The sequence below is a fragment of the Lutjanus erythropterus genome, chromosome 16, assembly GCF_056507025.1.
Source record: "Lutjanus erythropterus isolate fLutEry1 chromosome 16, fLutEry1.hap2, whole genome shotgun sequence".
Lineage (NCBI taxonomy): Eukaryota > Metazoa > Chordata > Actinopteri > Lutjaniformes > Lutjanidae > Lutjanus > Lutjanus erythropterus.
Genome location: NC_139332.1, coordinates 26530554 through 26547499, shown reverse-complemented (window position 1 = coordinate 26547499; position 16946 = coordinate 26530554). Strand labels below are relative to the sequence as shown.

Below are 16946 nucleotides of genomic sequence, written 5' to 3'. Positions count from 1 at the left end.
CTGAGGTCAAACACTTATTAAGGTAAAAACTGTAATATTTAAAATGCCAACAAGCCATCAGAACAAACTGTTCCTAGTGTGAGACAAGGGAGGATGATAAAAGGAATAGATTAAAAAATATGTACATAGACTGATGGACTTTGTTTCAGTTGTTTTAATTTATCATGGACTCTTGGGAAACTAGCCTTGAGCTAAAAGATATACAAACAAACAAACTGCCACAGCACCTAAAACAATGTCAAGTTCTAAAACATATACTGAGGATACAAACTCACTGTTGCCTTCTCTTAAACATAAATACTGACATCAGTTCAACTTCTGCCTTGAAACACAGAAACACTTACTTTAAAAAAAAAGTGAATACAAGGTTCCTACATATTTTCCATTTCAGAATTTGCTATTTTTCCAGACTCCAGACTACTCTGTAAAAATTTCAGACCATATTTGACAACAAGCTTTATTTTCCCATTTCAATTCCTTTGTCGAGGAGCATGACCCCCCTGGAGAAAAATTTTGGCCATAAAAAAAATAAATAAATAAAACCACTGCCATTCCTAAATGATCAAAACTTTTGTAATTAAGAGTCATTAAATCAATTAGGGCATCTGACATTAGTTTGTGTATTTGGTCAATGGCAAAAAACACAAAAGCATAGCAAAGGCTACAATTTATTCATATAACAACTTAGACAACATGTCCTACACTGAATTTTAGATTTTTAGAAAACAGAAAACAATAAAACAATACTTATCCAGACCTGAAAATGACTAAAATCAAATTCTATACTACTAAGAAAACCTGTGTAAATGCTTCCCTAAATTCATACTTCACAATATCATCCATAATCTTCACCTGCCTGCATCCAACCGCTGCCAGCTGAGAGAGAAGGATTAGTCCACACACACACACACACACACACACACACACACACACACACACACACACACACTAACACACACACACACTCTCTCTCTCTCTCCCCTAACCTTCTCTGACGATGACCGTGACAGTGTCGCTGCTCTGCAGCTTCCTCTCATCCGTTACTGTCAGGGTGAACTCGTACGTGCCGACCTCGAGACCTGTCACCGTGGCAACGGCGCTGTCTGCATTTTCAATCTTCACACCATCAGGACCCCTGGCGGAGGAACAGACGGACAGAAACAGAACAGAAAGAGAGAGTATGAAGGACAATTTACTGGAGAGGGAAGAGTTTGCTTTTTAAATCAATTTTTTTTGTACATTTAAATTTAACCCTATTTGCAGTTAAGCTGTTGACTGACTGATTTTTCACAGCCTGCAGCGAATGCAAACTGCCTGCACAGATGTGTGTGTAAGTCTGCTTGAGACTGACTTGGTTTGTTTCCAGTGGTAGGTGGCGATCTTCTGGTCATCACTGCTCTTACTTCCGTCCAGCGTGGTTCGATCCACTGGCAGCGTCAGCTCTTTCTCTGGTCCTGCATCTGCTACTGGTGGCTTATTATTTTCTAGAGGAGAAAGTGAGAAGGACACCAGGATGAGAACACTAAAAATTAATCTCCATTGCACAATGAAAGATTCAGTACTAAGTGGCTTAATGGCTGTTAAAAGTGGGTGGTTGTCGTCTGAGCTTCAATGAAAACCACATCAAGTATTACTTCCACAACTAATGCAAGCAAACAAAACACTTCATCCCTCAATTATCCTCAAACTGGAGCAAAGAGAGCAGCAATTAAAGACTGTCACACTGTGAAATTTTCTTCTCTTCATCATCATGATATTAAATGCGTGACAAACAGATCACCTTTCATTTACACACGGCACACATTCACATTCACCATGCAAACATTTGCAAACACTTTACTTTTTACTTTTCTTTTCAAGTACAAAGGTAAAAGTAAAGGTAGTAATGTCTGCAGAAACCACAAACAGAAGAGTGAACTAACTCTTTTAACTAAAACAGTCACCAGATGTTTTGTTAACATGTTAAAACAACATTTTTCTTCTGGAGCAGGACAGACGCTCCCAGACCCCCAGGGGACAGAGGACTGGTTTACCAACATGCCACCTTTTTCTCCTCTTATGAGTTTGCAGGTCTGTATTTAGTCATCAAAAAATCCCAATAAGAATACCATTTAAGTACGACAACAGCAATAAAATTTGATTTTTCAAAAAAGGAATTGTTATTAAGTAAAAACACTAATACCACAATGTAAAAATACCTAAGTAGAGAATCTGAGTATTTTTTCCATCACAGCAGGTCAGTGATCAGTGTTTCAGTGACTCTCTGTGGTTCAGTGAATAGTGTTTTATTTATGGTGGCCCGCCACATTAAAAACATCGGTGACCATCATGTTAGTTTCGACTGTTGTAATAAACTCCGTCATTAACAACAGTCTCCTCCACACGCAGCTTCTCTGCAGTTGGTCTGTGCGTTTCCTGATCATCTAAACCAGCGCTGGAAAGACTAGAAAATTTGAGCCAGTTAAAATAGAAGCGTCCCGTCAAAATTTAAAATCTCTTAATAATTTATTGGTTATAGGTCCGGGTCGGTATAGGACGGCGTCTGGGTCCGACGACTGAGACTTTCAAGGATGCCTCTTTCATACTCAATCATGATACTGTTACCTGATATCAATTAATCTCTTGATGTGGAATGATCTAAACGTGTTTTTCAGCATTCCACAACTTTCCCCTATTTTTTGCTGCCCCTGTCCCAACTTTTTTGAAACTTGTTCCAGGCATCAAATTCAGAATGAGGGGATACTTACAAAAAACAATGAATTAAGTAGCTCTTCTTCGCACTATATTCAGTGAATACAGGTCAAAAAAGATTTGCAAATCATTGCATTCTGTTTTTATATACTTTTTAACAGAATCCCAACCATTTTCAAATCAGGGTTATGCTAAAGCAGACACACAAAGGAACTGTGCAGCTGATATGGACACTTCAATGTTGTAGACCTATCAATGAGGTCAACAAGCATAATTTTCTCCAGGTTTCATCCAAATCAGATCAGTGCCTGACAAATCAATGGTTTGGCAGATTGGACCAATATTTTAATCAAGAAAATAGCAACAAGCTTCTTAATGAATAATACAAACTTAAAAAAAATCTATTGAAAACTCATAACATCCCAGAAAAACACACTGTGGTATTATAAGGGCGACTATCTTCAGAACACAAAGGTCAACTTGTTTTATCAAAGAACAGCAATCCTGCTCTGAAATTACTGAATTACAGACTCTGACTAACAACACGCTGACATTTCTTTCAGGTACTATTACTGAGATGGTTGACACGGTCTGACCTTACAGGTGGATGTGAGTTCACATAAGACCTCCTGCTCAAACACTGAAAGATCACCGGGCCAGTGTGTGTTTGCAGTCTACACTATCTGCTTATCAGGCGCCCATTCACTGAGGCAGAACGCTATTAAACAAACGTTCAACAAATACAGTTTCCTATCAGCAGTTTAAGTACTGACATCAGCTTCACACATTATAGAGGCCAAGTATAAATCCGTATGTACTGTTGCTCAGTGTGCCCTTCACACTTCATGTGCATATTTGTACAAAGCCTGCGAAAGAGGGCAAGGGCAAACAAGAAGTGGTGTTTACATAAGTGTGTGCAGCTGAATAAGTAGACTTGAGACACATGAGTCAATGACTATTAAAACAGTTCTGAGGAAATATGAAGCAAAAACTCTAACAGCTGATTAACCAAATATTCTTCTCAACATCTCACTGAGCACACTAATCCAAATTCCTAAGGTGGTGCTTCAACAAGAGCTCTTTTTGTTCTGCAGCTGTTTACCTGGTTGCACATTGACGGTGACCTGGGCGGTGTCCTGCTGCCCAGCTGAGTCCGTCACGGTCAGCTGGAAGGTGTAGTCTCCCTCCTGCATAGCAGACAGCTGCAAGATGGGTGTCCGTACGCCCTAAAAGCATAAAACGGTTCCTCTGTTAGCCATGATTCTCTTATGCAGGGGAAAAATCAACTGAAACGTGATAATTAGTTATAAGTAGAGTCTTATGGTATCTCACCTGCATCTCCACCACCTTGTCTTTGCTCTCAGGGCTGAGGGACCACTCATAGGACAGGGAGTCATGGTCGTCGGTGCTTAGGCTGCCATTCAGAGTGATGGAGTTGTGTGGCAACTGGATGGCCTGGATTAAGTAAAAAGAAAGACCTGCCATTGGTTATGAAGTAACTGAAATGGCATTTTGACGTTTTTCAAGTTTACACAGACAGTTTGAATTATCTGATGTGTGGTTGTATGAGGTACTTAGTGTTTTGTGCAAGGAAACTAAGCAATGCACTGCTGAGGACAGGGTTAGCAGCAAAAGTTTTTTAGCCTTTAAAAATAAATTGATATGGATTTAACTGTATGCTATATTTAGAAAATTTTCACCACTTTACCTTGATAGCATGCAGTCTTTTCCAAAGGGAAACTGAAATTATTTAAGCAAAATATGGCTCTCTCCATAACAACCAGACTCGATTAGCAAAACAAGTAATATTACCTCACAGAATAAGGGAGTTGCTGGTCTAACGCTGCCTCAAATGGTCACTTTGTTTATCTTATCGTGTGACTTCGGCGAATCCAAACTAACTTTTTAAAACACAGAAGTCACACAGTAACACAGACAAACTTACCAAAGGCAGTGGAAGACCAACAACTAGTAAAATAACATAGAAATATAAATAGTAAAATTACTGATTTCACAAAAGGACTTTGGTTGGTTTGGAGAGAGCAATATTTGGCTTATATAATGTCTGTTTCCTGTTTGAAAAGGCTGCCTGAAGGGAAGCTAAAGTGGTGAAAATATTTTAAATAGTGTACACTTCAACTGATACTGATTTTTTAGGTCATTAAAATAGATTACTGATGTTACTGATCCTGTCCTCCTGCTGCACTCCTGTAGCTAATAATTGAGCTATAAATAGGTACCTCATATAATCCCATTTCAAATAATCCCAACTATCCCTTTAAAGAACAGAGCCATGACGACAGAATGCACTTCGGACCTGGTTAGGGCCGGCGTTGGCCACAGGTCGGTAGTCCTTGGCTTTGTTGACAGAGAGGGTGGCCTGTGTTGAGTCTGTGGCTCCGTCTGAGTCTGTCACTGTCAAACTGAGAGAGAACATTCATTAGGTTAAATACACAAACTGAACGGCTTGGGTGGGATGTTGACTCCCAAAAATCAAAAATACATATTTTCCCTTTTGCTTATAGAGCTTTTTATTCACCTAGATTGTTTTTTGGTGTGAGTTTCAGAGTTTTGGAGATATCGGCTGTAGAGATGTCTGAAAAACTCAACAACAATGTCTCTTACCACTATTTTAATTCTACTGAACTACACACACCAACCATATCACTGTGTTAGCTAGATCACCATAACTATTTACGTCCCGCTCTGCCACGGGCACGAGTGTAATTTCGTAGAAAGAAAATAGCTCCTACATAAAACTGCTCACAACAAGGTCTGTGGATTATCTGAGTAACTGGGTCATGATTTCTGGAAAGAGACATTGAGTTTTTCGAATGTGTTTTTGTTTTGGCACTTTGAGCACCACAAACCGAGTGCCATCTAATTCCATTACATGCGAGAGAAGGCAGACATCTCTACAGCTGATGTCTCCAAAACTGAGCAAGACAATCTAGATGGATAAGTAGCACTATTGGCAGGAGGAAAAAGTGCCTGTCTAAAACACACCAGACAGCTTGGGTCTTCTCAAAGTTAAAACAATGTCATCCATCTCTACAGGATGATTAATGTCCACCTGTACCTGAATGTGTAGTTCCCGGGCACCAGGCTGGTGAGTTTGAGGACAGGAGTGTCAGCAGAGACCTTCTCCTCCCTCAGGGGACCTTTAACCTCTTCCCAGTGCCACGCCACCACCTTGTCATCGTCGGTGCTCTCTGCAGAGGAGGAAGGAAGGAAGGAAAGAGGAGGAGGAACACAATGGTAAGCAAGCCTTTCTCTTTTGCTGGTCTTAAATATGTTTGTCATGCGAGACACTCACGGCTGCCGTCGATGAAGGTTGAGCTGGTTGGCAAGGAGATCTCCTGGAACTTTGGGGAAACTACGGCAACAGGAGGCTTGTTTACCCGCGGCTCTGTCAGGTGAAAAACAAGAAATTAAGTCGCTTACTGAGCTGTAAATCAGTTGTTTGCAACTGAGGCAGTATGTACAAATCAGCCGCTGCCTTGGCAAAAGTCACAAATACAACTGTGTGTGGGAGGAAAGCAGCCTCGTCTTCCAGCGAGAAAGATCAAAGTTTATTCAGTGAACATGAACAGCGGACTCATTCCTTATTTACACTGACTGTTAGGAAACACAATACCTTCAAACATTAGTCATGGCCTTATGAAGACCTACTGTAGCAACAGAGATACACCACATTATTGTTTAGTTTGACTAAAATTAGTACATGGACTATAAGACTGTTAAAATCAAGCTGGAATTTCCATAGAAGAAAGCACTGACCAGATAACTAGATACAATCACATGCATTATAACAGTCGAGCAATAAAAGAAAAGCACATAAAGTTAGGGGTTTTATAGCTTTTTGAAAGTCTAGATGAAATGAAAAGTGTCTTTTTAACCACTTTAGATCGAATCACACTTATATTGTGCACCTATTTAACAACATATGTTGTTAAAAACCTAAATATACGTTGCAATACGAAAGCTAGATACTCTTGAAATGCAGTTTCATCTGGACTTTAAAATATTTTTTACAATAATATAAACAGAAACTTGGCAAAACGTGACAGCATCAATATCAAAACCACATTTCATACAGGACAATAATGACAATAAAAATCACTGTTGTGTCTGTACACTGTACTGTTGTTACTCCAGTGAGTATCTTTCAATCAGTGTTACTGAGAGTCATTTGTGACTGCTCCTCTTTGCCTTTGAATGTTTGTCATACATCTCCACGATTTTCCACACAGATTTTCCCTTCATCACATTAGTCAATACAGCCCAATATCATAAATCACAAATTTGCCCCAAATTATTTTACAATCTGAAAAGCATATGACACCTTCCAGGCTTAGAGTCTCAATTCTATTTAGAGATGAAGCAGTATGAAAAGTTCATGTCATGATTATCGTGGTTATCATGGTTATCAGTATTATCACAGTATGTTAAAAAAAGTACTGATACACACACTGAAATCAGGTTTTCTATTGATAACCTCAACAATTCGAAATGTCATAATGCCATTTGAGATATCAGTGTTTTCAGTGATGCGTAACAAACCCACGTTACTGCTGTGACTGTTTGAAAGACTGTTTAACTTTAACAGAGAAAAAAATGGAGGAAAAAAACTAGCAGAACAACAGAGAAGAGGGATCCCACTGTCAAGATGTACAGACACACAATAGAGGTCATGTTTTTGTAATCACAGATTAAGAACACAGATTTGGGAGGATGTTAAGTAACTTCCAGGCGCACTGAAACAGACAGGGCCTGAGCCGCACGACGTCCTCTCTATCATAATTTTAAATGTTCCTACATCAGCCAGCGTCATACGACTCACTTTTGTAATTTCCCTTTTTATTTATTTACACTGCATGAACTGGTGGTGCAGCAGCAGAAAATATTACAAAATTATGTCATGTGGCACAAGTCTTAAAATTTTAATCGTGACAACATATTCCATACACAGAAAAACTAAATAATGAAACTGAAAGGGGAGTCATTAAAACGTCCTAAAAGGATGAGCTGGAGCACATTTAACAGTATTTTTGCTTCTCTTGAAAAAAAAGAAGCTTTTTTTTGCAATTGCGTTTTGTAAGGTTGAAACATGCAGTGCAGATAATGTACTTGTTATGAGAACAGGTGTCATCAGATTAGATGTGTCTATATCCATACTCGTGATGAAGGGAGATCCCCATTGGGCAGGAAACACTGCGTGTGTTCATTGATTTGCTGAAGCTAATTCATTTCATTGTGTTTTGGTTATTTCATGTATGCACATAAAAACATCCCCCTGCAAACAGCTAATAAGATCAGTGTGCTGCATGTTGGACCTCACCTGGTTTGACTGTGACATTGACATAACCTTCTCCATGGGCCCCCTCCCCGTCCACGGCCACCTCAAACTCATACAGGCCCACAGTCAGCTGAGACAGAAAGAGGAGAGAGCGAGCGAATCAAGCAAACAGGAAGAAGAAGTGATGTACTGAAACCTTCTGTTAATACATTCAACAGAGCTACAGCTGCATGTTTTATTTTTAGCAGAACATGAATATGAAAGCTGTGATCTGTACCTTGCTGAGTTTAAGTGTCGTGCTGTGCTTCCCTTCCATCTCCCCGCTGTAATCTTTGGGATGAGTGATCAGACGCCAGTCAAATGCATAGTTTGTCCCTGTAAAGAAGGAGTAACAATAAATAAATAAGTGTAATAAACAAAACTGCTCATGCACTTAATTAAAATCTAGCAGATAAGGATAATTTTCAGATGAAAGATTTTAGTTTCGTTAGAGAGCATGTTGAGGAGGGATCAGAGGATTAACAAAATGATGACGTGCCGTCCTCCTCCTTAACTGTATAATCATTTTCCTGTCTGGATTTAAAATTCTCTGGCAAGTGTTCAGTGTGATGCACAGTATGCAGATGGTGACTCAGGAATACAACTGTCAGGCAGGTTGAATTTAAATCCTTCACTGAACACCAAATATATCTCAACATGTTAACTGATTAGGGATGTAATGATATGAAAAACTCAAAAGTCAATTTATCCTGATATAAAAACAAAAAAAACAAAAATGATGACTTGACAAAATGTCCTTTATTAAATAACAAACTGATGTACTCAGCATTTTTGTCAGTGGAAAATTATTATTACAAGTGCTTCTGCTTTTCTTCTTTAATACAAGCAAAATAAAATCGAAGTAGCTGACCACGACCTCAGCATGTGCAAAAAACTGGCTTTGGTGATAAATATTTGAATTATGTATGTAACATCAAAACAAAAACAGTGCAGGACTCATGAACAGTCATTTCATAAAATATAATAATTAACCATGTAATATCATGGTCAATATTGTCACAGTCTAGTATCCAGGCATTTTTATTGCTGTACTGATACATTGTTACATGCCTATAATTGATGGTTGGTCTGCCATTAAGCCAAATAAAATTCTAATTAATTTTTCATTTATTTCCAGACTGAAAAACAATTATAAAACACTGCTGTAATGGTATGGCTTAATTAACAGCGTGTATCAAGTTTCCAGGTAGTTTCCTAGTAATGTGTTGCAATACTTCATTTAATATGTCCATGTTTTTTTTACCTGGTGGAGGAGTTGGGACCACGAAGGCGTTGAGTTCGACCTCGTTGCTGGGCAGCGTGACCTCCACACTCTCTCCTGCCGACACCACCAGCTCCCTCACTGTTGCGGAAAACAACACAGGACAGGAGATGATGACAAAAGTACAGCATGTATTTTCATAATTTATTCTTCTGCAGGTTATTTTCACTATTCAATAACTGTTATGTTTAGTCTATTAGGTCAAAAAAAGCAGCAAATCCTTACATTTAAGAAGCTGGAACCAGCATTTGATATTGTTCTCCTGAAAAATTACCAAAATAATTGGCAAATCTTCTTTAAATCAACTAATTGATAAAGTGACTAATCATTGCAACTCTACAAAAAGTAGAACTAGTAGAACAGCAAATAAATAACAAAATCATGGGTCAGTTAACACATAAAGTAATTTTTTTAGTACAAAATGAAAAGATTAAAAAATGTCTATCTGTAATTGATTGTAACCTCTTAAACAGGTCTTACAGATGAATTTTTAAATTCATACTTATTTATAATTATTAAATTCCCAGCAAATAAAATAAATGTAATGTATCCTGCCTGCTTCCATCACATATTTTAGTCCCAAGTATCATCAGAGGGAGGGTTTTGGATATTTGAATGAGGGATGAGGATGGAGGTGAGGTTGGAGAAATGATATACTATTGTATTTACAGCAAGATGTACTACAGTCCTTCAGCATATCAGCATGTGGTATATTCACATTAACTACTACACATCACCTGTGAATATACTCATGCAAAAAACATAAGTGCTAACAAATAATTAATGCAACAGGGAATTTTAGTCCCTAGTTTGGGGCAATCCTACCACCGACTGCAAAAAAAAACATGTATAATTACAAAAACAATAAAGTTTGATCAGCTTGGACATAAAATATCTTGCTTTTGTACTGTAATCAAATGAATATATGGCAAAAGGAATTTGCCAAACATTGAATTCTGTTTTCATTTACTTTTCACACAACATTGTACAATTCCTATAATGAAGCTCACACTTTCTATTCCCTAGACCCTCCCTGCATTGTATAAACTCACAGTATGTCACCCATTCCACAGACCAATTAGTAACACATGCCTCCCATTTAAAATGTTCTTCTCTCAGGCCCAAACTGAAATGCAATAAATAAATAACTCATAACACTGTCAGGGTTATTTTCTAAGACTTGATTAAACTCCCTCTAAAACCACAGGAGATATTATGCAACTGTTCTCACAGCCTGACTCCTCATGATGAGGAGACTGATCACGATGTGTAAAATTGGTTTCCCTTTAAATCAAACTGTGAATTGCGCAAGGTGGCGACGGCTTTATGAGATTTCCTCTCTCAGAATCACAGGTTCTTGTTGTGTATGAAAGTTTAAGCTCCTCATAAAATGCAGATGACCTTTGTACAACTTCTGCATTTTCATTTCTATCAGCTCAGCTTGTTACTGTTTGCTCTAGTAAATGTGTGGTTAGCTGTAAAAGCTAAATCGATTTTATTTGTAACGACAGGCATTATTTTACATGTGCACTGTTGCTATTGTTAAATGGAGATATTGTCCTTCAGGGAGGAGAAACTGATCATACAAGTCACTCCTGTTTTTAGAAGTCCAGCGTGTCTCAGCACATTCCTAATGCTTACTCTCATTTGGTTTCACACCCACAGTACATGCTGCTTTCATCTGGAAAAATAACATCTGAGCGGTCTGCCATAAAATTTGTGGCCAAAGTACATCTACATTTGGTCAAACATCAGCTGACACAAACACAAAGAAGACACAGTAAAGGATATTTGCACATTTTGAGTGTGTGCAACAGAAAAATGCAAGCTTAAAGGGATAGTTTGGATCATTTGAAGTGGGTTATGAGGTGCTTATTGATAATTGGTGTATTAGCAATAGATGATGGCAGTCGACACGCCCCCAGTTTGGACAAACAGAGAAGAGTACTGGCACAGAAGCTAAGCAACAAACTGCTACGACAAAACATCTTTTTTTGCCATTTATAAAAGGCTCCCCTAAAAAATAATAATAGTTGAAGTGTACGCTATATTCAGAATATTTTCACCACTTTACTCTGGCATCAGACAGCCTTTTCTGATGGAAAACTGCAATTATATACACCAAATATCACTTTCTAAACCAACCAATCTCCATAGACAAAATCAGTAATTTTACCTTCCAGAATGTGGCAGTTGTTCATCTACCGCTGCCTCAATTTATCACTTTGTCTGTGTTACTGTATGATTTCTGTGAATCAGGTGAATGTGAACTATCCTTTTAAAAGAGCAAAGTAAAACTAACTAACAGATCAAGGCTGCAGAAGAGCAGCAACTCCTGTGTTCTGTGAGGTAAAATTACTGATTTTTCCTTTGGAGTTTGGTTGGTTTGGAGGGAGAAAAATTTGGCTTAAATACAGGTGGATTCCCATCAGAAATGACAGTGTGGCAGCAAAGTAAAGAGGTGAAAACAAATATGTACATCTAAAGATACAAGTTTTATTCAATGTATGCATTTAGATATTTTTGGTGTGAGTTGCAGAGTTTTGGAAATAACAGCCATAGAGTTGTTTGTGTTCTCTCCAATATAATAAGACCAGATGGCACTCGGCTTGTGGTACTCAAAGCACCAAAAAAAAAACCCACACATTTGAAAAATTTAAAACCAGTGTCTCTTTCCAAATATTATGACACACTTATTCAAGATAATCCACCGACCTTGTTGTGAGCAGTTTTATGTAGGAGCTACATTTCTAGAAGAAAGAAAATAGTTCTTACATGAAACTGCTATGAACAATGTGTGTGGATTATCTTGAGTAACTGGATCATGAATTTTTGGAAAGAGACAGACACTGTTTTTTTTTTTAATCAAACATATTTTTTGTTGCTAAATCGGACAAGCTGAATGACATTTAGTCCTGTTCTACTGGAGACAACCAGACATCTCGATAGCCAGTATCTCCAAAACTCACCAGAAAGAATCTAGATGGATAAATACATGTCCCATTAAGCTATTATTGATTTTTATTTTTTAAAGTGGTGAAAATTGCTGCTGACGCTGTCCACAGCAGTACATTGCTTAGCTTCTTACACTGGTGCTCCTGCAGCTTCTCCAAAGTGGAGGCCTGCAGACCACCATCTCCTCTAGGAAATACACTGACTGTAGCTACATACCTCATACGACCCATTTTGTATTTTGAATCAACTTAAGTAAAGAAAGGACCTGAGAGTCATGTAATATCTTCCTCCAAGGCTGCAAAACCACAGTGCTGCTACATTATATATCAGTTCATAATTAATAAATGAGAACAAGACATATTACTGAATGAGCCTGAAATAGGTGATCGCTGTCTGAGCTGCAGATAATGGCTTCCCTACCAGCCTGTGTTGGAGCAGTGATGATAGCAGTCGCAGTGGGCGTGCTGACATCACTGCTATTGGAAGACGCAGCAGTGGCGGCGGTGTTGTCCACCATGGAGTTCTGCTGTGATGGCGGTGGAGCGGAGTCTGCGCTCCCGTTGGCTAACTGGCTAAGGTTCTTGTGGGCTGCCTGAAGAAGTGTGATGGCACTGGGTACTGTAGGAGTTGGGTGGAGCTTGGTTGTTTCCAGTTTAGAACTTTCCTGTAGAAATGGTTAAAAATTGTAAGGTTTAACGATGAGATAAACAAAGAGCCGTGTTATTCATATTTCTAGGTGTTTATCATTTATTTGTATACTACACTCTTATCTAACTAGAGCCATTGCAAGAATGGGGTTGGAAAAGATTTAAAGGGACAGTTCACCCCCAAATCAAAAATACATATTTTTTCCTCTTAACTGTAATGCTATTTATCCATCTAGATTGTTTTGGTGTGAGTGGATGAGCTTTGGAGATATTGGCCATGTTTAAAGATGTGTAAAATATAATGGAACTAACCACCAAAAAAATCAATTTGACAAACCCAACACTAGTGTCTACAGTAGATACCACCAGTAGACTCTTTCTACTACTTTTTCTACTAGAAATAAAACAGTTTCTACATTTAACATTAAAGAGTCATTGCCGCAGAGATTTTCAAATGTATTTCTTGTCACTCTGAGAACCACAAACCGAGTGCCATCTAGTTGCATTATATTGGAGAGAAGGCAGACATCTCTACGGCTGATATCTCCAAAACTCAGCAACTTGTACCAAAAATGATCTAGATGGATAAATAACATTTCAGGTAAGAGGTGATTTTCTGTCCCTTTCAGAAAAATGCCAAAGAAAGGTGAAGACTATTAGCCGTCTTATTTAAATGCGAGAATCTGCTACAGACAAACAAACAAACAAACGATATTCTGTGAAGTTACCGTGCTGGTTAGTCGTCTTGTGTGTGATATGTGGCTTCCTGGATGCTGTGCACGAATAGCTCTTCTACGTCTTGTTAAAACGGGACCCTTAAAGTAAAGTCACAGAGAACAAACAAGTTTAGGAAATATTTTATACTATATACACTTCAATTCAATCCCATATCTTACTCCAGTGCTCCATTTGGCTGACAAATTTGAAATCAGTGTATTATGGCATTGTTTGTATCCAAGATAATTTAATAGTGAAGCTGAAGTAGCACAGGTCAGTAAGGCAGTTGATAATCGAGTCTCCTTCCAAATGTCAGTATTTCACAACCTGGGAATAAGACTCAACAATCAATCTTTCTTCAATATCAGTGAACTGATAGCAGAGACACTTATTTTTATAACGACACTGAGTGCATTTGATGTGGATCAAATTTGGCCGATACCTGATCCACTTAAGAACATAAGTGCAGGGTTCATACGGTGTTTTAAGAGTAAAGATCGAGCACTTTTAAAACAAACCAGAACCAAAGATTTCTAGACTTTTGAAGCCTTTATCTACACATCTAAATTGTGATGCAGGAACAAACAGAAACAAACAAACAAAAAAAATACAAAAAAAACAAAAACGCCCACTCTTTATTCTTGGGCCCATGTCAGTCAATCTTTTTGGTTTAGATGAGCGAAAATGTCAATCACAAACCAGATTATATTAAAATTCCAGCATTTGTTATGGACTATATTTGAATTCAAGCATATTCCAAACCTTGACAAGGCAAAGGTTAAAATTAAGCATTTTCCAAACTTTATACGAACCTCATAAATATCAACCATCTGCAACTATAGCTGATGTTTAAAAAACACAGAAGAAAAATAACTAAATCAATAAAAGATTTGGTTATTTAAATAAGTATGGGTGTTAGTCTCTAGGGCTACTGGGGCTGTACAATTAATTAAAATACTATCAAAATCGTAACATGGTTAAGTGCAATATCCAAATCACTGAACCTTCAATTTTTTGATAAAGGAAAATGTGTGACAAAACAGCATTATAATGAAGTAATGCCACTGTGCAGCTGCAGAGATGCTCTGGCCTACAAATCTTGTTCTCCATATGTAAGAAAACATGTTTGTTTGGTAACAAATATGCCAACAAATATCACATCATTATTATTTTGATATTTTTTACAGTGAAAATGAAAGAAAGAAAAATGATGATTCTCACGAATTGTGAATCATACTGCCATTTCAATATCTCTTAAAATAATCTCCACTTTATACCTTTGAGAGCAGCTGAAGGAGGCCAAGGGACTCCTGGTGGGGCTGGGGCAGGGAGGCAATGGGGCAACCCCTGTCCCGTGTGCACCTGAGAAGCACACATCGCCCGCCGATGCTCCAAACAGCTTTGCAGCTCGGCTTCAAGCAGCAGGACTCCCAGCATGTTGCCCCCCCTCTCCCGTCTGCCAGAGGGTGCCAGCCCAGAGTGATGATGCTGCTCCAGTGTATCCCCAGCACCCCGCCAGTCACCCGGCAGAAATTAGCTGAAACACCTGGACAGGGACAGGAGGAAGGAGAAAACAATTATGCACTTTACTGATGTTGAAAGCTACGAGTGAAATGAGTTTTACAAATCACTGCGGGAGATCAATCCGTTTGTACAACCACAACTCCAAAAATGTTGGGATGTTGTTTAAAAATTAAATGCAAAACAGAATGTAACGATACACAAAAAACTTGTATTCAAATGAAAACAGTACAAAGACAATATATTTAATGTTCAAACTAGTAAACTTTATTGCTTTTTGTAGATATACACTCATTCTGAATTTGTTCTGCATGTGTTACAACAGTGTGGTTACTGACCTGCCTACTTTTTTTTAAGTGTGTTGCAGGTATCAAAGTCAGAATGAGTGTATGTTTACAAAAAACAATATAGTTTATCAGTTTGAACATTCAGTATCTAGATTAGTCATGAAATAGGGGTTATGAACTTATTTCCCTGAAGATAAATGCTAGAAAACATTTAGTGTAGCATGTAGTTTGATCAAAAGGCGACATAATGGATCCGCCAGCAGGCAGCGATTCCCAGGCTTTTCAAGATTTTACTCGTTTATATCAATCAGGGCATTGTTGAGAGTCTTGGCATTGTCCAAGGCAAAGGGGCAAAGTGAAACCCACAGCGAATTCCGGTCCCAACTAGTGAGACTTTTCACAGATTAGGCTTTGACTGAACATTTTCTCAGAAAAGCCGACATGCAGCCGCAATTTGAGCAGTCGGCCAAGTCAGCAGCTGAGAGAGGAAGTGAGGCTTTTCCCTGACAAAACAAGACACTGATTAAAACCCAAAGCACAGTGTGCAGTACGCGCTGAAGTCCACCCTCTGAGCCAGACCATATCAGACTCATATCAGCAGTGCAGTGAGCTGGTACAGTTAGCATGAACACCGCTCTGGTTAGTTAAACTGTTTTTATTCAAGCCTTTGCAGTATCAAATAAGCAGAATTCAATCCATTCATTGTCCTGCGTGAGAAATCCATTATGTAGACAGGTACAATAAAACACACAGACACAAGCAGAGACTATAAAATGCCACAGACTATAAAAGTAAAAGAGGCAGAAATGGGAGGTTGTATTTCACCACTACTTAGATGAATGAACACGCCGGGCCAAACTAGCCTTGAATAACAGTCTCTAGGACAAAGGAGTACAGCTGAGTCATTGAGTCTTGTAGTTCTGAGTGGTCGACCCACAAAAGCAGATCAAATCCATAGTCTGTATACACACAATAATCATATACTGCAAACACCAGTAATTACAACTTGTGTCATTTATTAGCTGGCCCCATTGAACGGTGTTCTTAACTATATTTTAGAAAAATGCTGTCAGTGAATGCAGCACAAATACTGCTTACTCTAATGGGCTTGGTGATTACTTGGTATAAGCCCTTGCTTTTCAGTGTATCAAGAAAATCTGAACTTAATTTTTATTTTTACATGTGTTAAGCTAGTCAATACTGATAGCCCTAAATGAGAACAGGGTATCTCTATCATTGATCCTATCCAGTAACTTATTTAAGGTTATAATCCCTAAGATTTCAGCACTGGTTGATGTGTGTGTAACAGACAGTTCCAGACCTCCGGGGACAACAAACACTTCTTGAGTATCTACTTATCAAAACAACAACAGAGAAGCAACTGGTGCATCTATTTACAGTGCAGCCAAACCAATTTGTCTAATTTGGATTAAGAGGTTGAACGCTGGTCATCGTTCCATGAAAAACTATGACTGGATTTCATGATGTACTTGACTCAAGTAGTTTTC

At 38.4% G+C, this 16946-nt stretch overlaps 1 protein-coding gene across 2 annotated transcripts in view; it reads right to left on the bottom strand.

The window, feature by feature from the left end:
• The window catches only part of kiaa0319l (KIAA0319-like ortholog), a 34659-nt gene that overhangs the window by 5739 nt on the left and 11974 nt on the right, over positions 1–16946 (bottom strand). For both annotated transcript variants that reach the window (XM_084739124.1, XM_084739125.1), the window contains exons 5-17: positions 14908–15176; positions 13642–13728; positions 12687–12930; positions 9294–9392; positions 8268–8365; positions 8033–8120; positions 6008–6100; positions 5771–5903; positions 5009–5114; positions 4024–4146; positions 3794–3917; positions 1352–1484; positions 987–1135 (exon numbers count right to left, since the gene is read on the bottom strand). In XM_084739124.1, coding sequence (XP_084595250.1) covers positions 987–1135; positions 1352–1484; positions 3794–3917; positions 4024–4146; positions 5009–5114; positions 5771–5903; positions 6008–6100; positions 8033–8120; positions 8268–8365; positions 9294–9392; positions 12687–12930; positions 13642–13728; positions 14908–15176 — 1746 coding nt within the window. The remainder of the gene's footprint in view (positions 1–986; positions 1136–1351; positions 1485–3793; positions 3918–4023; positions 4147–5008; positions 5115–5770; positions 5904–6007; positions 6101–8032; positions 8121–8267; positions 8366–9293; positions 9393–12686; positions 12931–13641; positions 13729–14907; positions 15177–16946) is intronic.